The following is a 22,466-nucleotide window of genomic DNA, read 5'->3' on the forward strand; positions in this document are numbered from 1 at the left end:
ACGCACGTTCTAACCTAACCTAACCTATTCTAATAATTTGGTTGCTAATAATTATGGTAATTTATTAGAGAATACGTAAATGAACTTGGGGTTGTTGAAATTTGAATAAACAATACGATAATTTGCCGTTTAATACTTCTTCCATTGGGTCTGGGTTTATTCTCAATGCGCATTTATATAACGGAAGAGATGTCGAGAACTGTTTGCTCACGTGTTTGGTGAAAGATGCCAACCCTTTTCGACGTTCCACAAAATTCTGCCTCGACGATCGCTTATGAATCGGAACTTTCGTTAAAGTCGTTTTTATTGAACTTTAGAATTAAAGAAATAGAATTTTTTTTAATTTTTTCTTCCATTAAAGCATTTATTACCATAAAAACGCCGAATGAGTACGTAATACCTCTGCCCCACACTTTATATTCCCAAGTTATAAAATGCAATAAGCAAACAATTGATGAAATAATCGATCCGACTGCTTGTGTTTGATAAACTATTGGTGTTCTGAAGTGCCACTTACTTCACTAATAACAAGAAAATCAGTTTTCCACTCTTTTTGAAAAATCATTTTATACTCGTCCCAGGATATTTATGGGAATCAAAACGTCAAGATATATTTTAATCGCGTAATAACGTGTGTTGTATTTTATGAAAACGGTCTTTGCTTCGTTTGTTTTTGTATTCTTATAAACTGAAGTCCGCTGTGGAATGTCTGGTAAGCAAAGAAATCGGTAAATATACCATGGAAGCCAATGTACCCGATTGTCGGGCTTCTTTATCGAGTCCCATTTTTTTTTTTGCCTTTGCCACTCGCGCAAATGCCAAAATGTCATTAAAAATGTCTTTAGGGGGACAAACGACTTCCACCGACGAAAATAACGTAAAGTGACTCAACCTACGTTAAATGTCGTCGTACAAATAACCGGATTATTACTTTTTTGTTTCTGTTCTAATTAATTGATGCGATTCGGTTCCTTTTCTCACATAAATAAGTCTCGATTTACTTGGGCGTTTATCCCTAATCTGGCCAATTTGACAATGTGGGATACAAATTGATACAAAACACGCGTTCTGTTTATCGTTAATGGCACGAACATTATCGCCAAGAGGTGTATCGATGAGGCAATTGTCCCTCCCGATGCACGTGCTACCAGTTGTCGGCGGGTCACTGGGCGTATATTTGTAATAAGAACTCGGCACCACCGGTTACGACCTGGGTTCTCTTCTCTCTCGCGTGAACGAAGTTGGAGCCAGTGGTTATTTTAAGCGGAAGCCTCGTGCTTCTATTATCTATTACGGCATCTTCTAATCATTGTGAATTTTAAGTAGTATGTCACCCCATGGGTTTACTTACTTATTAGGATTTGAAGACAAGGTAAGAGACAAGGGCAATCGATTGGGACACGGAGAGAGTTTGTCGTCATAATAACTAAACGCGGGAAACACTAAGAGCTGGTTAATTAAACACCGATGTTTAAAGTAACAGGTAGTGAAAATGTTCTATCGTAATTATAAATTCCTGTTGCAAACATTAATGTAATTATAAAGAATACGAAAATAATTGTGTTTATAAACACCAACACGGAGTAAACGAAGAATTTCTAAGAAAGTTCGAGTGAACGACAAATTTTTAAGATTTTTCGTTCTTTCGGAATAATTGAACGTCAACGGCTATTGGCAAAAACGACATTAACTGGATATCGATTGTGTTCTCTTGTTTGTTACAGAACAATTAGTGGAAAGCCAACGACGCTTAACTGTGTTATTGCACGCCACGTTTATTGTTGGAAGCTTTTACTTCAATATTTTGAAAGAATGGAATTTCGAGTAAACAAAAAGCTATTAAGATGGCCATTTGATTACCATAAAATAGAAGATAACCGAGAAGGTGGCGTAATTAGCCTAATTCAAAACACGTGTTACGCCCTAATAATGCAATTTACGTGTTTTATTTCTGTCCTATCGATTTATTGTGACATAAATGTGGACATAAATTGACTTTATTAATTTCATCCGAATATAAAGTTAGGGTATTAATAACGTTGGGGTATTAATATGTACGCTGCTGTAAGTGGAAATGTGATTACGTCAATGGATACCAGCCATTTTCGGCTATCCGTTCACGCCTATATTTCTAAAACATGTCTAATAATAATATTGTTATCAGCAATTAAAATAAAGACTACATATACGATGACAAATGCTTTCTTCCTCTTCAATTTCTTATCTACATTTGAAGAAAGAATAGGAGAACGAAATTCGGTAGAATAAAATTCCAAAAACGAACTTTAAAAAATTTTATTTTTAATGTTTCTTTGCAATACATGCGAAAACTGAATGGAAAACACGTGTAAAAATCAGTTATAAACACCTTATTTATTGCTGAGGAGTATAATAAAAACAAAGCGAACGTTTTCGGTTTATTGAAAAACCGAAAACGTTCGCTTTTGTTTTTATTATACTCCCTCAGCAATAAATAAGGTTGTTATTACTGATTTTTTTTACGTTTTGCCGAGTACGTTTTTGTTCTACATGGAAACTCGTGTACTTAAATGTTTAAAGTACTGTACAAAACATATATTTATTTGGCCAAGAATTCAATATATTCTAAAGCAATTATGAAAAAAAACCCAATGGAAACTATATTCTGGCCCTTTACCATTTAGTTCTTAACAGATTCTTTCTCCTCACAACATGGTAAAACATCTAGAAGGTGATTCCGGGTGGCTTCGACCCGTGGATAGAAATACTGTAGAGCGTCGTTTATCCGAAAGTCAATCAACCGAAACGTCGGTTAACCGAAAACGTTCCAATCGGACTGTGTCGTGCTGAATCGAACGTTTTTGATACTAGATTAACTTCTAAAGTATAATTTTTTTTGTTTTTATATTTTTCAATATAACGGAGAAAATCTGAAAAATAAGTTATCCGAACAACCCCAGTCCCCAGTTGATTCGGATAAACGACGCTCTACTGTATTTCCACCCTTGCCGCTTCAGCCACCCCATCTCCCGTTTTGCCTGCAGATGCGTTGGCATTAATAATACCATAACTTGCTTTCGATCTTCTCTTTGAAACCAATTAATTTTAATTTAGATATAGAAATCCCGGTGATCACGCACAATCAGAATATTCTAAATTAATTCGTTTCTAATCATTAAATTAAACAAAGGATGGAGGCTTAACTGCCTATCTTACCGAATTACTTGGTAATAAATTAGCCTTAAATAGCCGCGTAAAGGAATCCGTCCGTCCGTTTTATAAGTTTATTTGAAGTAATTATTGGGTTAGTTAGTTATTATTTAAATTCTTGGTATTCTTCTAAGATTATTTCTATTTTATGATCTTATACGGAATTTTTCGAAATGATTTGCATTTTCTTTAGCAAAAGTTTTCTCCCTCGTAGTTAGAGCATTTAGCACCGCAGACAAACTTAAATATGGCGCCTTTTCAATATTCCTTTCGTTAGTCTGTTAAAAATTTAAAAATCATAAAAACATTACAAATTTATGAATTTTGGCGCCCTGTCATCTGGGCCCCGCCAGCACGTGCCAGTCGACCTTGTTTTTTCACGGTCCTGCTCCCACTCTTCTTTCTCCTTTCATCCAGAAGTCGAGATGATCAGACAAAACAATAGATCATCACTCGCCATCTGTTTCTAATCCCAATATTCTTTTCGGTTAATGTGTACCTAGGTAGCCAAGATGGCGGCCGGGGAATTTTTTCCCTTTATTCTAGACGACAACGGAGAAAATTTTTTTCCGTGTTCGACGTAGCGGCCGCGTTTCCTGTAACCTCGAAACGGAGACGCGCGATTTTGCGTTTATGACGTGAGAGGGAGCTCTTTGGAAATGTGACGAAATGTGTTGGTGCCGAAATCGTCGAATTATGCAAATTTCGTTTGCAGGGAGTTTAGAAACAGTGGTGTGTTGCATGTTCAGTGTTGGCATCGAAATTTTTTTTTTTTTACAATATCTGTTCTTTCCGAATTGCTAAAAAGGTAATTTATATTTTTTACGAGTAAAAACAAAAAGATATTGCGTTCTTTTCTTGAAATTTTGTGCACGTCATGGGCGACGTTAATTTGAGTTCGAAGGAATTCTGGGCCAAATGTACTACCAGGAAGTTTTATAAAATGATGGAAACAGATTATTCGGAATTGGGATTGAACCGGGCAATTGATAATGCATTCAAATTTGCGGTCAAATTAGGTATACAGCAGATAGAATCGCGGTGTTCTACGTGCGAATAAGACATGCAAATTATATTACAGAAGCGAAAGAAACGAATGTCTTCTTAGATGCAGTTCGTGTGCAGTTAAATATTCAGTGTACGAAGGAACTTTTAAAAGCAAATGTGGTCGTCTGTTCCTCGGCGATGCTATCTTGTCATTCATAATGGCACTACCTATGTCTAGAATGTGGTGCGACGATTTCGGCTTTAGCATGCGGGATATCTCGAAAAGCTAGTATAGAACCCGAGACAGTTCCGCCTGCACCCGTTCAAAACATCGATAATAATAAGAATAAGAAGTGAAAGAAATCAAAGAAAGGTCGGGATAAGAAAACGTCAACCACCGCGAGTAAAAAAAGAAGAAATAAGAAGTCATCGACAGTAGCAGCCGACGCAAAACAAGGGGGTAAAAAGATCTATAATAAACGAAGATCAAAGTTCGAAAGTCGGGAGAAAATGTAAAAAAGGGAAATGACAGACAATCAACGTGAGTAAAAAAATGTTTTTTTCTATTAAAATAGGGTTTACAGTAGCTTATTATAGTATAGGAGTTTTTAGGTCGCGTTATTACGAAACAGTGCGCAACGCGCAGTATCCATAGAAGACGAAGATGTCGACCGGAAACGCTTTAGCCACGTCGAACGCAGGGAAAAAAATTTTCCTCGTAGCAGTCTCGAATTAGGGAAAATTTTCCCCGTCGCCGTCTAGAATGTAGGGAAAAATTTCCCCGCCCGCCATCTTGGCTACCTAGGTACACATTAACCTTCTTTTCTTTCTCGCTTGGAATTCACTCTTTTTTATTTATTTATTTTTTATGTGTATCTTGTTCAACCCTTTTTATTTTAGTTATTTATCTAAAACTTTCCTATCATAAACTTGCTTTAATTCTCTTTTTCTGCATTCTTTTCATTTGTCACAATCATCGTAATCTTACTCTACTAATTTGTTGTATCGGACTTTCTAAGACGAAGCTTTTTCTGGGTTCTTCGCTTCTGATTTTATATCTTACGGTTCTTTCCTGCACCGCTCGCTTATTTCACAATAGCCCTTTCACACACCAGTCAAATTTCTGTCTGTTGATTTCTACCGATTTCGGAATGCATTTTATTTTCTAGTTCTAACTCAATCCCCGGGTATTTATCTCTCGACAATCGGGTTGGTAGCATCTTAACCGGATGAGGATCAGGCTCGTAGGCAATCACCGTCGATATCGATGACACGTGACCACTTTCGTCGCAAACTTTCCATCCCGCTAGAATAAAACGACCGGGATTTTCTGGGAAGGAAATTCGAAGCTTCGGGTATTGTCGTCGAACTGTATATTAGCAACATGATTCTGCAGACGCCAAATAGACAGAAGCGGGTTGATGCACAGTCTGGGCTCTCAGGCCAACCATTCGGAACATCTGGCCAATGGAAACTATTCGGAGTTGTATCGTTAAGATAAGGAATGCGACAAAAATCAGTTTCTACCGGAACCACGCCACTGGCAATTAGCAACCGTAAAAAATGCTATTCTGTACCTTACGTTTCGTTTTCGGTTCTGATATGCACGCGCGCTATATAAACTTCTCTAATGTCGTCTTTGCTTAATGTGCCGTCGCCTTGTTTTGGTTGTGTCGCGAAAGTCTTCGAGGTTCTTCGGCGAGGTAGTATTGGTGGAAAGCGGTTTCGTCACCACCACGCCAAAGACAGACGGTCGCCTTCTTCCGTCCTATTGGTCCATTGACCTTTGCAACGGCTGGCCGACCTTTGTACGCCGACCAATGCTTGAACAAACGCTTTGCAGACACTACGGGCAGCGTTGGTTGCGTCCTGACCATTTTTGAAGCCATAAGGGGCCGTCCATAAATTACGTAAGGTATTTTGGGGTGGGTGGGGTCAAGGATTTCTTACGATTTCTTACTCAGGGGTAGGGGGTAATAGATCTCGTCTTACGTAATATTCTTATTTTTACTTTTTGATCTCGTTGAGTGGTGGAGTTTTGAATTTGGTTTCAATTTGGCGGTTTCTGTTAAGAACTCTCATTGTACTAATGCCATCTTGTGTGACGTGATTAGGGATTGAAATCCAGCAGTGTTTTGAATCCAGCTGGATTTTTGCTGGATTAAAATCATTCCAGCTGGATCCAGCGCGTGGATGTATTTTTGGTGCAATAAAGTGTTATCTATCTATCTATCCTGCAATTTATGTTTTTTAATGAAATAAAACATTTAAAAAAATACTTTAAAAGCTTTTATTATTTAGACTGGTCACTATAAATCAGTAAAACTTCTTACACATTTAGGTAGTAAAATTAACTTTGGTTCGGTTTAACACTTGAGATAGAGATAATTAACTTTAAATGTTTAGTTAGATTATAATTATAATGTAATCTTTAAGTTAAATAATAGCAAAGGTAATTCTACTAATTAATTAATATTAATATGTTATAATAATGTAAGGACGGATAATCAGTGGCTAAGTGGCTATCAGTCTTACCAGTTTTCATATATATAGGCTCTACATATTAGTCTGTAGTTATTTATAGGTATGTAAAACTATGTACTGGAAGTAGAATAAGTTAAATAAACTACACCTTTATCAATCCAGCAAAATTTAATAAAATAATAACGTTTTCAATCGTTTTTAACGATCTTCCTCGGTTACAAAAAAATAGAACATTAAATATAGAACATAAAATGTGTTCGGAATAAATATCAAAATTAACGGAAAACGCCCAAACGGACAAAATATAGATAAATAAACAAAATAAATAGCGGAAAAAATATATACAGGGTGTGTTTTTTAACTGACGGTACTCTGAAACATCTGTAGAGCAATCTACCAGCCGGACTGTCGCCAAATTTGGGAGAGTTACTAAGGACGACATGGAAAAGAGATTCCGCGAAGAAAAAAGTAGTACCTAAATTCGCCGGTAGAGGAGGATTTGGCGCTGTTGTAGCGAAAAAGCTACCAGCACTTCACCGAAGAAAGGGTCATCAGTCGCTTTTTTCCACTTGCATGGCCGCCTCGCTCCCCGGATTTAACCCCATGTTACTTTTTCCTGTGGGGTACTTAAAGTCCAAGGTCTATCTTAGTAGTGTCCCAAACTTGATGACTTTGAAGGACAACATTTCTCGAACTGTGATGAACATTCCTGCGGACGGCCATGTTACGTTCGGCCATAGAGAACACGGTGTTCAGTGTGCAATGAGTTGTCCAGCAGGACGGTGATCACATTGAAGAAGGGAGAAGGTTATTTGCTGATTAATTAAACTATCGTTATTACACTGAAACCTCTGTCTGATTATTCATTCGTGTGTTTGTTAATTGCAGCTGGATTTTATGCAGATTCTTAGCTGTTTTGCTACAACAGCGCCAAATCCACCCCTACCGGAAAATTTGGGTACTACTTTTTTCTTCGCGGAATCTCTTTCCCATGTGGTTCTTAGTCACTCCCAAATTTGGCGACAGTTCGGCTGTTAGATTGCTCTACAGATGTCTCTGAGTACTGTCAGTTTAAAAAAAAACACCTTGCATATAAGATCCAATGAAACCAGCATTGTCCGTTAATAACATTAATGTAAAAGGATCTCCACATGGTAGACAATGAGTCCGCATCTCTATGGTTTATACGACCAGTTGTCATGTGCGCCTTGCAGATTTCCAATCTCTCAAGATGTTTGACCGTTTGCCTGTTTGTCGTCGTTTTTATAATTGCCGCTCGATCCCATTGGACGTTACCATCCTTCTGTCTTGCGTATGATGCCAGCGCAGTGTTGTCAAGGTTCTTACTGATTGTATATTTGTGCTCTCGAGCCTTTGTTTTAAACTGCGCATCGTTGCACCCACATAAACGAGCTTGGAATTGAAACGTTGGTCGTGTAAAGGCACCGAATATATACCCGTTGTTGAATTCCGATCCTCTTTCTTTTTATCGTTTCTTAAAAGTTTGAAAACAGTGGGATTACGTCGGTATACAATACGAAAATTATTAGACCTGGCAGTACATCTATGTATCTTGTTTAAAAATGGGATGTAATTAAGCACTATTCTTTTTACATTTATTCCAAACACATTGTTATGTTCTATAGTTAAAGTTGTATTTTTTTGTAACTGAGGAAGATCGTTAAAAGCGATTGAATACGTTATTATTTTATTAAATTTTGCTGGATTGATTAAGGTATAGTTTATTTATGAGTAATTTAATTATTAGTGTTAGTAAAGTAGTGAGTAAGTAATTAGTAGCAGTCTAGTAGTTAGCAAAGCGGCAACGCGACGACGTAGACTTTTTCGCAATTATTTAGAAAGTTAATTGAGTATTTGCGGATCCGCAGCGTTGGATCCAGCACTTGGTGCTGGATCCAGCAGGCCGAAGAATGCGCTGGATCCAGCTGGATTGCTGGATGAGGGATCCAGCAATTGCAATCCCTAGACGTGATAGAATAATAACGCCAGCAGAATCACACTGTACACATTTTTTATTATGGGAGAAAGGCCGTGTAGTGGTTTCTCTCTCTCTCTCTTTCTCTCTCTCTTTTTTTTTTAGAATAAGTGCACCACTCCTATGGCCGTATAACACTAAGAATACATAAAGCAAAATACATGATACAAAGTAAACAAAAAATTAATATTTGGCTTTTAGTGAAAACTAAAACGTAAAACTAGAAATTAGAAATAGTATTTTCTTCCATATTTTTTTAACATAATTGTAAAAAGCATCAAACAGTGGCTTCTGAACAAGTTTATCAAGTGAACATGACCACCTGTAAAGATTTCTAATTTCAGAATAAGTCTATCTTTATGGTAAATTGGACAATGATAGATTATTTGGTCGAAGATGTCTAGGTTTTCTGTAGAACAAAAGCAAGAGGCAGTTTCTGCCCGGTTATACATCGCCAGGTAGCTTCTAAAATTATCATGCTCAGTAAGAAGTTGAGCAGTAGCAAACGTTAAATCTCTTAAGTGGTGTTGAGAACTCGCATTCAACACTAGGAAAATAAAGTCTTGCTATTCTACCAGTTATTCCACTTTTGCATAGCGTTGTCATAAATATAATTTTTAAGGCTGCTGCGTGAGAGAGAGATGTGAGTGTAGTCCAAGTCAGTGTCCTTTGCAGCTGACTTAGCCTCAAAGTCGGCTTTTTCATTTCCTAGTATGCCACTATGGCCAGGAACAAATATAAAAGTTATCTTATTTACAAGATTTTTAATATGGTGCTGGATATATGTGATTTTATTGCTATTGCAATTGGGATTTAATAGAGCTTTTAGGACAGACTGAGAATCACTGTAAATGTTGATACACAGAGTTTTGTTTGATAGTGAAGTGGCCCACTGAACAGCTTGGTAGACAGCATCTTCCTCAGCTTGATAGATGGAAGTATGTGGGCATCTGTACCTTCTAACATACTTCAGGTAAAATATGTCAGTTTGGAGGAAGATGCAGAAACTTGAGCCGGCTTTTAGACCCATCTGTGTAGATATTAATGTCTGCATGGTTATCCATAGAGGAAGCAGATGACACCAAATAACCTTGTTTACAGGGTGATGATTAGAGATAGTAGGGTAATTACAATGTGGTAGCATTTGAACAGCCGTAGATAGGAGTAGAGACCGTTGTTGAGTCTTGATGTTTGTAGTTCTGATGTAGTAGTTTAGAACCTTTTCTTCAATACATAGTGGCAAAGGAAGGAGCTCTGCTAGTATCAGAGAGGCATTAGTAGAAACAGTTCTGCAGTACTTTGAAATTCTGATTACAAACTGTCTTTGAAGAAAGAGTAATTTACTCGTTATTGAATTTTTACTAATTACATGACCCAAGCTAGAGGCCGCGTAAATTAGCATTGGTTGTATTGCCCCGTAATATAGTGTTTTACAAGCTTTATGATTTAGTCCCCAGGTGCATCTAGCACATTTTAGCATCACGTAGTTTATTTCCAAGATGTAATGAATATGACAACGGCCCCTAAGCAAGGGCAGGCAGAATTGTTCTTTCGAAAGTTTTGTATTGTCGCACGTTGCCGATGCGTTTATTTCTAACAAAGCGTGTTTACCCTACTTATATACCCGCATCGAACGTCGTAGCACGTATTTTTGTAGTCGTTCCTAGGAAAAGTCGAAATGTCTAAATTTCTCTTTGAAACCTGATATAATATACAAAAACAATAATTAAAATAACAAAAACCACTCATTAAATCCGATCATGCGCTGCCTTGACTGGAAAGATAAATAGTTTTTTTATAAGTAGAGGAACTTTGAGTATTATGGAATAGTCCGGTTATATGTGTTAGGTATGTGGCTGTCACGTGCCAAAAGTTTATCTCCCGAAAGATAGAATGTGATGTACGATGACACTTTAGTTTTTGTCGTTACCTATGACCATTTGAATTCTTTCTTTTTAACGTCTAGTGTGTCTGTAGCTCTTCGTAGAATAAAGACGTATAGATGTTTTGTCCGTCTCCCGTTTATATCCTTGCTGGCTCAGTTTATACAACTTCACCAACAAATTACTAACAAAAGGCCCAGTAATGTCTTTATAAGTTTTCTTCGGTGTGATACTGAATTTATCTGTGATTTGGCGGGGTATCCGAAAGACAACGTGTGAGATGGAAAATTTACATGGAGATACCTTCGCAAAGAAGACGAATCGATAAACGGAGGGCGTGTTTTGTATCAAATTAACGGAACTTGGGTTATTTCCCGCAATTAATATAAGTTCCAGTTGGTTCCTTTCAAGTTATTGACGTTTCAAAGACAATTCTTTATTATAAACCTTCCAAAACTGCGATTTATCTTTACATTACGCGTTTATTACAGAGAATGCTATTAAAAGAATAGAGAAAGAAAACCAGAAAACCGACTTCATTATATTAGAAAAGTATAGTTGATTACGCGATAAAAAGATTTATTTGCATCCACTCCCGTTAATTACGCTGTTCTCTCGACACGTTTTAACTCGTAACTCGACGTCTTTACTCATCGTAGCGTAACTAAGAGTTTGCTGTAGGATGATCCGGAAGGATGCGTTTAACCTAACATCATACTAAGAAATGAAATAATTGATCGTTGTTAAATCATTTATTATTAAAATTAAGTTTTAGATACTCGAGACGAATTGTTTTATTTAATCTTCGACATTTAATTTCAAAAGCTTCTGGGGATCCAAAGTTCGCATTCTCCCGGTAAATACGCCAGAGATAAAAGCGCCAAATCGACTTTATCGGCGATATTTAATGGCGTCGAATAAATATTCCTCGATCGTTATCGATTAATAATCCGTCGAATGGTGATAAACCTCGACGACAAGGAAAGACGACCTCCATTTAGTTCCCGTGTTGTTGTTAGATGGCGCTCGGCTACGGAGAGTGACCATCTGGTCACCATGGCAACCGACACTAGTGTGTCTATCCATAGACGACTAACGCCATCTGTCGAATAAAATGTTTATATTCTGTCATCGATTATAAAAGACCGTCACGAAAATTCTTCACCAGGTATTTTGTGGAAAAACGAAAATTGCGCGGAACCGGCATACATTCGGGCAATCGAACCAAAAATCTTACGTAGTAAATGTTAACCTCGAATATCTCGGCTCCTACGTGCAATTTCGAAATTCCGGCTTTTTGACCACATCGGCCTCGTCTAGTTATACACAGGATCCGTTCCGAAATGATAGAGCCCGCGTGAACTAATGACATTAATAAAGAAATACAAAGAACGTTACAAAACTACAGAAGGGAATTGACCATCGGTTTATTATATATAAACACTGTTTGCATTACAGACAACTACCCTCACTTTTACATTCTTGACACACGGGCCATCGAGGACGTTCACCGTCTTCTCAACACATACAACCCTAAAATTATATTTTAATTGAAGGCGACTTTCGTGCTAAGTTTGCCGCCTGGTATTGTCCTATTGATGACCCTGAGAGCAACGCAGTCGACCAGACGATATTTCTGAACACCAGCATCCTTCCAACCTACTTCTGGACCAGGGGAAAAAGTCGGATTGATTCGATATTAGGTAATGAGCGCATCACCCCTAGGTCGACCTCTGTTGCCCTTCTGATATAGACTCGGCAAGTCACCGTAGATCATAAACATTATTACTTCTAGTAATACTTCTACTCGTAGTTTCCACAATTCAATAATTCTTTCTGAAACTTCGAATCGACTTCTAACGTGTAGCCAATTTCTGGATGGTCCGAGATTTCCATTAGGCCTACATGGTAAAAACTTTCACACTAAATTTCATTATTTCGTTTACATTCATCGCCTGGTAAATATTAACTTACGGTCCAAATATATAAATTATATGCAATTACATAAATTAGCTAATTAGATTCATTTAGGATCGTAATTATTCGTAAATTTATTATTTATTTTTTTCATATCATTGAGGTATATCGCCTCTACTTCTTAACATCCGAGTCCGTCCGATCGTAGGGGTGAACACTATTTCTAAGTATTTGGCGCAATAAAAGCATATATCAATTCCATTAAGTGCGTTATTTATGAATTTTTCTTGCGGATTATACTTAATTGTTCGTGTATCTGATTTTCTCTAGTTTATAATAAAAGGTTATCTAACATTGTTTTTCCCCTTTATTTGCATGGGCAGTTTCGAATTCGTAATAACCGCCGATAAATTCCCGCCAAAGCATTCTGCAGAAGAAAAATGTCTGAAGTCGACAGTGGGCTCCCTAATTCTAGTGTGGCCGGTCCCCATTAAGTTATAAGACGTCGCTGCAAATTTCTTCATATTGCAAATACGTAACGATTCGACTGCATTAGGCTAAACTTCACGTAATAAAATAATCAATAATCTAGAATAATGTTCCCAGGTAAAACTATCGACATTTATTGTTTATTAATTGCAGAAATTAATTACTCGGCTCTTTACGGCTCTTATTATTTATCGAAAATAGCAAAAAGAGAGAGTTTCAAAAATTGCAAATCCCTTAATATCTGCATCTTTACTCCACTTATTTGCATTTCTTTACTGAAATTTTTCTTCTATTAACTAAAGCTGTGTGCAATCGTGAACTTTTTTTTTCGCAATCTTTCTGTGAATAACTCCACTCTTCTGTTATTTTTGAAATACAATTTTTAATTCTTCGTATTGTGCGATATTATATGCTGTCGACTTCCTATTGTAAAAGTAATAAATAAATTAATTAATAATGAAAGGTGTCCTTTCCCACGCCACTAAATTACTGCATGAATTAATTCTTTTAGCGGCGTTTCAAAAATTTCTTACCACTAAAAAGGAAAAAAAGACAATTTTTTAAAAAAGGAAAATTTTATTTTAATTTATTTTAATTCTTTTTTAATCCGAATTTATTGCAATAACAATAAATTCGGATTAAATTTCGAGAAATTTTCCTTCCTTCTTACATCAAAGCGTGTTTAATTACGCCGAGTGAAGGCAATAGAAGTATTTTTCCTTGAAGGAAACAGTGAATTCTATGAGGAAATGAAAGTTAAAAATACCTTAATTCTGAGTTTTTTCGCAACTCCGAAAACTGTAAGAATTATTTAAATACATTTGAAACAGTCCCAAAAGGAAGTTTTTATTTGACGCAATTCTGAAAAAAATGAAGAATTGCAGATACATATTGTTGTTAATACAATCTTTTCTGAAGTTTAAAGAATTCTGTCAGAAATGAAGAACTTGAGATCGGTGCGGACCAAAATAAAATGGGCAGAAAAAGTTAAATTTCACAAATTCTATTGATAATACGATAAAAATTTCGAGATTTATTAAAGCACATTTTGAACAAATTCAGAAATTAATATTGAAGGTGGAAAGTTGCAGAGTATAATTGCATTTATTAACTGTATATACACTCGACAATACAGTCAATGTGCAGTCGGTACGTAGTGAAAGTGTAGAGGACTTAAATCTTCCCCGTTGTTACACGTCGAATAGTTTGCATTTCTTTCGGTTACGTAACGAATGTGTAAGGGAAAATGGTGTTACTGGTACCTCCTCCTTCATACACACTATTACGTTGAATGGAAGAAAGGCATCCGATGCACGCCAGACTAATGGTTTTATAGAAAACTAGGCCCGTGTTTAGTCACAACTCGTCTTTTGTTTTGTGCGTAATTAAAATCAATGCGACCACCAGATAAGGAACATAATTGCGTGTCTTACTTACGCGAATTGTTACCGAATTTCGGCTAGTCGAGACTGAAATACGCGATTGTGGTAACAGAAATTGCGTGTTTTTTCGTCGTATGTCTTTCCTGCGCATTGGCTACACACTGCGGTATATACTCAGGCGGTATAATTTGTTAGGTATGTGGCTGTAAAAGTTTATCTCCTGAAAGATAGAATGTGATGTACGATGACACTATTTCTTCTCGTTACCTACGACCCTTTGAATTCTTGCTATTTTTTTAACGTCTAGTGTGTCTGTAGCTCTTCGTCGAATAAAGACGCATAGAAGTTTTGTCGTCTCCCGTTTACATCCTTGCTGGCTCAGTTTTTCCAACTTCACCAACGAAAATTACTAACACAATTTACACGCATAACGGCCAGATTCTATCGGTAACAGAGATTCCAGTAAACTTCATTTTACCCGAATTTTGTTTCCATAATTAGTTTTTAATCGTTGCCGTGTTTTCTGGAATTACCACACGTGACTTTGTTCCGGCAGCCGTCTTCTGTCAAAATTTCGTGGTCGATAAAATCTAGAAGGCGAAACGGTAAACGGAGCGAGTGTTTCTTATCAAATCGACAGGTGTTTCTTTACTTCCCGCAAACAATGTAACTTTAGATTGGTTCGTTTAACGTTATTCGAATCGGTCGAAATTCGTAATTCGATCTACGGGTCAAAATTCGCCCCGTTAACTCTCCGGGCTAATTGCGGTTGGAAGTTGAAACCAACGGAACGACCACTAAACATAATTTCATGCAAATGCAGTCCGTTCCGAAGTGATAAAGCCCCAGTGAATTAATATCAATAAAGGAATAATAAACGAATAGTGCATCTGGTTCTCTCGAAAAGCATTTTAGTGACACTACCGGTTGAATACACAGCTTTGTAATTAACGAGTAATCGATCACGCCTTGACCCAATTGGTCTGACTGGCTTCCGATTTCCTGTCATTTTGTCTCGTCAACGGACATTTCTTTGCATTTCTATGCAATGAACGTTACAATACAATACATACAAATGACTTGATTATCTCGGTTTACGATGATATCGTGTAATAAGAATTTTATTAAAGACCAGTAATAAACAAAAAAACAAAATACAGTGCGTGATCGGTTAACGAACATAATCCGTTCCAAGACTTTGTTCGCTATCCGAATTGTTCGTTAACCGATTATCGATTTACCATAAGTTTTATGGGAATTTGATTAATTCGTTCTAGAGACCCCCAAAAATAAAAAAATATATAGGCTATACTTTCTTACTACGTTTATTTATATTGTAATAATAAAAATACATACATACACAGTCTTGCATTTTTATTATACATATCTTTTCCGTTTGTGGGGGTTAAAGAATCTATCCATTGTCGATTGCTTTTCTCTCTTCTTCAAGAGTTTTCAAAAGTAATTTATAGCATTGTAATTGTAGAGATCCCAAGCCTATTAACCTCAACCTGGTGTGTATGCCATTTTAAGACCGTCGATCTGACCTCCCCCACTTCTTCAAAAGATCTTTAACTAATAGCAGATATCAGCATTAATCCTCTTTTTCATAATAAAACATATCTCGCCGAGTTTCTTGGTGTTCTTCATTACAGAGTTCTCGACGTTCTTCTGTTGTCAGATCCGTTTAAGGTTCCATTATGAGCTCTTCAATGTTGTTTATTTCTCAGATGTGATGTTTGTTACTCCTTTAGCTGCTCGAGTCTTCTTGATTATACTGTATCTTTCTTAGATAAGATTAAACTGCACCCTACTGTAGATTTATTCAAGCCATACTGCCCAGCAGCATCGGACATCTGCCCACTCTGCCCACTGCCCTCAAATATATGCACACACGGTAATTTACTATGTCGAGAACACTCAGTTTATCTGCAAAGTAGATTGCAACGAACGATCTTGCCAAGACGGACTATAAAACATTAATTTTTCTGTATAATATTCTTAATAAAGAAATCTCAGCGAACTTTCAAATTAAACAACTGTAGGAAAATTAATATTACTTTTTCTTCTTTTATTATTTAAGGATTAACGTGTCTGGATTATGGTAATAAGTATTAAAACTTTATCAGGAATAAGGGTATTTTAAAAAATTACTTCTACCGACACTTTCAATTTTTACTTAAAAATAGATAAATTCATTTATCATAAAGGAGGCAAACAAAAATTTGTTTGGAAAACACAAACATTTGCTTTATTTGAGTCTGTTATTAACAAAATAAGAGGAAACACCGTTTTAAAGTGCATTTTTATTCAAATAATACATTTATAAATAATATGTAGCCAAAAATGCAGCCGAGTCAAATTTATGTAGTCCCAAAAGTAGCCGGCCGAATGATATTTTTTAATAATAAAAGGGGTAACCAAATTTGGCGCATAGTAGCCAAATCCGGCAACGCTGCCATTAAATGCCGGCAATAATTCGTCGAATCGACTAACGACCTCGACTTAGTTCCCGTGTTGTTGTTAGACGGCGCTCGACTACGGAGGGAGAACAATCTTGTCTCCACGGCAACCGACACTAGTGTTTCTATCCACGGACGACTATCGCCATCTGTCGAATAAAATCTTTATATTATCTGTTCATTTATAGAAGACCACAACGAAAATGTTTAAGAACAAATTATATTTATAGTTTTTTATTATTATTTTTATTGCTCGAACACGAAACTATTGGAATCGTGTCAATTGCAGTTAAATTGCAATTAATACGCGAGGAGAATACAAAATGCAAAACAGTTGTGATTTTCTATAGAATATATTTATGGAATAATTGATAAATTAAAAGTTTCCTCATTAATAGGGGAAAATCGTTCTCGTCATATTTTGCTAAATTACATCGATTCTAGTGGCCAAGATGCGACAGAAAAGTCATCCGGAAGTCACCGAATTCCCTCAAACCTATTAACTTTAAAATTAACCGTTTTAATTTGTAAAAAACTCAGCAATTCTGCGAAAAGTTTGAGGCGAATTGCATCTGGTCTAATTATAAATGTGTTAAAATCGACAGGGTAGAATGTCGTCTAATCGTCTACAAAATAAGAGAATGAAAGAAATTCTGCCTTAATAACAGCCACAAAGACAAACTAAATATCACGGGACGTGGACCGATAATGAAATGACAACAAGTTACGTGAAGTGGTGAAAAAAAATTGACCGTGGATGGGCCAGATGACCGGAAAAGTTATTAGCACGATGTTAGGAATAACGAATTAAATACTCATTGCAAAAATGAAAATAAATTAGACATAAAGAAAAGGCAGTGAAATTAGTAAAATAATATGATTAAATATAATAATCTTATATTTAAATTAGTTATGAAGAGGTTAATTTCACACTTAGTTCAACGTTTTCGATAAACTTAAAATGTAAATTTATATTTATGATGAACGATTATTTTCCATTGCAGACATTGTTTAGCGAAAATGGAAAAGGATACGAGAAAAACGGTAACGCTACAGAATATAAATGGATTTCTAATATCACCTCGGCTTCGAGTAGAAAACTTGCAACGAACCGTCGCCTTCAAACCCAGAGACGACGACATTTTCGTGGCAGGATATCCTAAATCGGGTACCACTTGGACGCAGTATATTGTCTGGTCCATCGTCAACAAAGGTGCTGCCTTACCCGACGTCAACCGGATGTGGCTACGGGAAGTCCCTCATTTGGAGATGGCCGGTGTAGAAGGAATAGAAAACTTGAGAAGCCCTCGTCTGCTCAAAGTCAACCTACCCTTTAACCTCACACCGTACAATCCCTCTTCGAAATATATTTACGTATATCGCAATCCCCGAAACTCGTGCGTATCCGCATTTAACATGTTCAAACAGGTAGACGAAAATTTTTCGGACGGGACATTCGCGGATTACTTCGAGTGTTTCATCCGAGGTCGAGTGTCGCACGGAGATTATTTCGATCATTTGTTATCGTGGTACGCCCGTTGGAACGACCCCAATTTCCTGTTTATGACTTACGAAGAAATGAAGAGAAACACTCGGGAGGTTGTCTCGAAGATGGCGCGATTTCTAGGCCAAGAATATCACGAAATGTTGACTAACAACCGAGAAATATTCGAAGGTATTCTCGGAAGAATCCAATTTGACCAAATGAAACAAAGTTTATCTTTGGAATTGTCGTACGCTGACGGAAGAAACCTGAAGAAAATCGACTTTTTTCACTCGGGGAAGATAGGTCAGTGGGATGATTATTTTACGGAAGACCAAAAGAAGAGATTAAGAGAGAAATTTACAGACAAATTGAGCGAAACAAAAATGTTAACTTGTATATGAAACATCTTTTGTATTGTTTAACCCGTATTTGGCTATATAATTAGACTAAGGATGTAGAGATATCCTCATTTTTTTATTATCGAAAAAAATTATTAGAAAAGAAAAAATTTTTTGTTAATTTTTCTGAAGGTGTAGTTGGTGCCTGAATGGCACCTTTCCCTCCGGATAAACAACTTTACAGGGGCGGGGGCAACGCCTGTGATCGGTGCTTCTCTGTAAAAGTTTGCGGCATTGCAGGAAAGCTGCCATTCTTAAAAGTTCGATATTTTTACTTTAAAAACTAATTACAGAAAATAAACATGACGAAACATAAAATTAACATAAATTTAATGATATTAAAATAGACTTTACCATTTACATCTAATAATAAAGAAAAATGAAAGCATAAATTTATAAATTTGTACTTATAATAAGGTAATGTGGAATATTGAATATACATTACACATTCAAATAAAACTATAAATAAAACTTGAACTACAACTAAAATTTATTGTATAAAAGTTAAATATTTATTTCAGTATGGCTTATTTTGAAACACGGCACTGCACGTAATGCAACGTACAATTGCCACCAACCAGTTAACTTGTTGTGGCGATGTAGGCATTGATTGGTTTTTACCTACATAAACTAAGTGTGTTTCAACGAATAAGATATTTGTTCAAACCCCGTATTTATAAACTTATCCACAAAACTCCTCCTTCTCATGTTAAGTGCATGGGAGACCCTCGTTTTGTTTATTAGACGATAAAATCCACGTTCACACGCCTGTTGAGCTCAGAAAGATATATTATAGCGAAATGAATAGCCTTTAATGAAAAACATCGTACAGGAAACAGATTGAATATCACTCGTAATATCAACAAATGGACGAGAAATCTAACAACCGAGTGCAAAACAATAACATCCGATTGCTAAAGGAGGAAAAAGTCCATTCTCCACTTGGGAATAGAAGGAAGCGTACGAGTCTCGAAACAAATATGGTCAGAACAGCTCCATATAACGAGTTTTACGTTATCAACGGCTCGCTTCTGACCGCACTCCATGCAGATGTGCAGATGGTCTATGAAAGAGCACCCAATATCTATAGCTTACTAGAGAACGATAAAGACAGCGTGAGAAAGGAAGAGAAAGCCAGAGTTTATAAAATACCATTTGAGAACCAACAGTTAGGAGTGGCAAAGGATTATGTGGGTGTGACCAGAAGAAACCTGGCGGTACGTCTGCGAGAACACAAATACAACGTTGATAAAGGGCACGTAGGGCAGTTTAGTGATGTCAACAACACAATACAGGCGATTATGGCGCAGACCGAAGGAACGATTGTAAAATGGGTTCATTAAAACGGTGCACTCTCCATCCATTGAGTTGGAAATGGAAAAAATGGAAATTTATAAAAGCAAAATGAAAGACCGTTGCCTAAATGCCAAGGATGCTAATGCGCTTCTAACAGCTTGAAAGTATCTGATAGAAAAAAGCACGAGACTTAAAAACCCTTAAAGCTTGTATTCGTTACACTTAACCTTGTTTACTACGTTTTATTTATTTTATTTGTTGATTTTTTCATTTATTTAATATACACAATTATTTTAAATTAAAATGTTTTGATTTGAAATGAAACGTATTCGAAAGACGATACGTTCCATCTTGGAACGGTTTAATCTTAAGCCCGAAGATGGCCTATTTAATAAGTGGATTGAAAACGTCAGAGAAATGAAATAATTTTTGCTCGACAGAAAATTCAGGTGTTTCGATGTAATTAATTTAAAAATTACATTGCAGGAAGTTATAACCGAATTAATTCGGGGACAAAAATTCAATTTTAAACGTTATTTTTAAACTCGTTCAAAGAATTTCTTTAGGAAACAAAAGACAATTAAATGAGAATTAAATTAACACGTAACAAATATGAAATTATTGCACAAAATGTTATGGAATTTTTCCACAATTGAAACATTATAACACCTAAATTAAACTAAACAGAAAAACTCCAGCGACGAGTTGCATAACTTTCCCCGCTTCACCAGGAAAAATTGCAACACGCTATTTGTCGGACTCCATCCGCCAAAACTTACGAAGCTTCCGGCTTTGCCTCCTCTGTAGAAAATTTCCTAGACAAAATCTAACACTACTAGATGCATATTATTTAGTTTTTATTTATTTATTTTGGCTGGTAATTATTTAAAATAAAATAGTGTGTGGCGGCATCTATTATGAGATATTATAATTAACTTCTCGTTTTTCGGGAGCTTTAATAGTTCATTACACGCGATCTTCTCTTGGCACATCGAATGATTTTCGTACGGTGACAGCGTTTAATGGATACAATTGAGATACAAAGCTTCACACGTGTGTAACTCGACTCTTGTTACAGTCGGGGCAGTTCCTCATCCGGGTGGCCGGTTCCTCATCCGGGTGGCCGTAGACCGTTTATTATACAAAAATTTTGACTAATTATGATGATAATCAAAACTTTTTGACAATTATCAACATTTACACAGAATTCAACAAATAAATTGGATGTGTAATCTTCGTAACACCATTCTTGTACCGTACGAGAGTAAACTATATTTATAAACGGCCCGAAATAGCTGGCATTTAATATTTATCCTTATTTATTGGATTAAATTGGCGTAGGTAATTAATGATCGATATTTATCAACTATTATCGGTAACATTGCTACAAACACTACATTTAAATGGGTAAAAATAATTATAAAAATAATTAAAGGAAAAAAAATAACACATTTTATTACAGTAACACAACTACCTCTTGTCCGGCAACACAAACACCCTCCTCCTCCGTACGATTTTTTCCGACTCTACATACAACGGTAACTAAAACCCTTATGCCGGATGGCCCAGCGGTTAAAGGTGGCAGCCTTCCGCTCTGGGAACCAGGGATGGAATCCGGACGGGTGGATAAAACCCAGGGAATTTTTCGCGGAGGTTCGTTGGGATACGTCGAGCCCCTGTCCCTCACCACCCCACCACCCTATCGCGGGCCTGGCCGAACCCATAACGGGCTGGCTAAAAATAGGTCCTGTTAGTGCCCACGGAGCGAAAACAGTTACAAAAAAGAAAATAGTAAGCGAAACCCATGAAATTAAAATCTCAATAAATCTAGAATCTTAATGTAATTAAATTAAATTAAAATACATTAAAACAAATAAAAATAGTTACAAATTATTCAGAATTTTTTTATTTTCAGCATTCATCGCTATTCAATAGTTGTAACAATGCTAATAGCCAGTAGCCTAATTATCTACGCTTAAAACTAATCACCGAGGACTCTTTTATGTTTTGCAAATTATCACTTCTCAATTACTCTACTTAAATATATTTTAGTGATCCCTTTACATTTATTTTAACACACTAGTGATTATTCGTCGCGAAAGAAAGAATATCAAATGTGTGGCAGCACTTTTTAAGAATTTGTAATGGCGGAGTGTGGAAAACATCAACAATTTTCTTGGCAAAAGTGTGCTTTCAGGGATTTTTCATTTTTTGTATCGAATATCCCGAATTTAATTTTAATAAGAGAATTTCATCAGTTGGTACGTTTGCCGTAAGGTTTGGTACGCAACCTGCAGATGCAGATGGTTCTAAATGTGATGGTGGTCGTAAATTAAATTATCGAAAGGATAGTGATTCTGTTTCTTTTAGATATCGTAAATGCAAGACGAATAGTTCGTCATTTAAAGTAATTTTTAACGTAAATTTGGGAAAATTTCTTGCGGGATTACTTTTTCGTTTATTTCGCATCTAATTTGCATAGAATGAACGTTGAACG

General features: G+C 36.4%; 2 protein-coding genes across 3 annotated transcripts in view; one reads left to right on the forward strand and one right to left on the reverse strand.

The window, feature by feature from the left end:
* The window catches only part of LOC136987026 (patched domain-containing protein 3-like), a 223,403-nt gene that overhangs the window by 172,643 nt on the left and 28,294 nt on the right, over positions 1–22,466 (reverse strand). The gene's annotated exons all lie outside the window — the stretch shown is intronic.
* On the forward strand, positions 17,810–18,676 carry LOC136987042 (sulfotransferase 1C4-like). The gene has a single exon (XM_067284678.1). The coding sequence runs from the start codon at positions 17,810–17,812 to the stop codon at positions 18,674–18,676; it is 867 nt and encodes a 288-aa protein (XP_067140779.1).

The sequence above is a fragment of the Centruroides vittatus genome, unplaced genomic scaffold, assembly GCF_030686945.1.
Source record: "Centruroides vittatus isolate TY-2023 unplaced genomic scaffold, ASM3068694v2 scaffold_1444, whole genome shotgun sequence".
Lineage (NCBI taxonomy): Eukaryota > Metazoa > Arthropoda > Arachnida > Scorpiones > Buthidae > Centruroides > Centruroides vittatus.

What these genes read in the sequence shown, in the direction of transcription:
- LOC136987042 (XM_067284678.1), top strand. Translation starts at nt 17,810, where the DNA reads ATGGAAAAGGATACGAGAAAAACGGTAACGCTACAGAATATAAATGGA.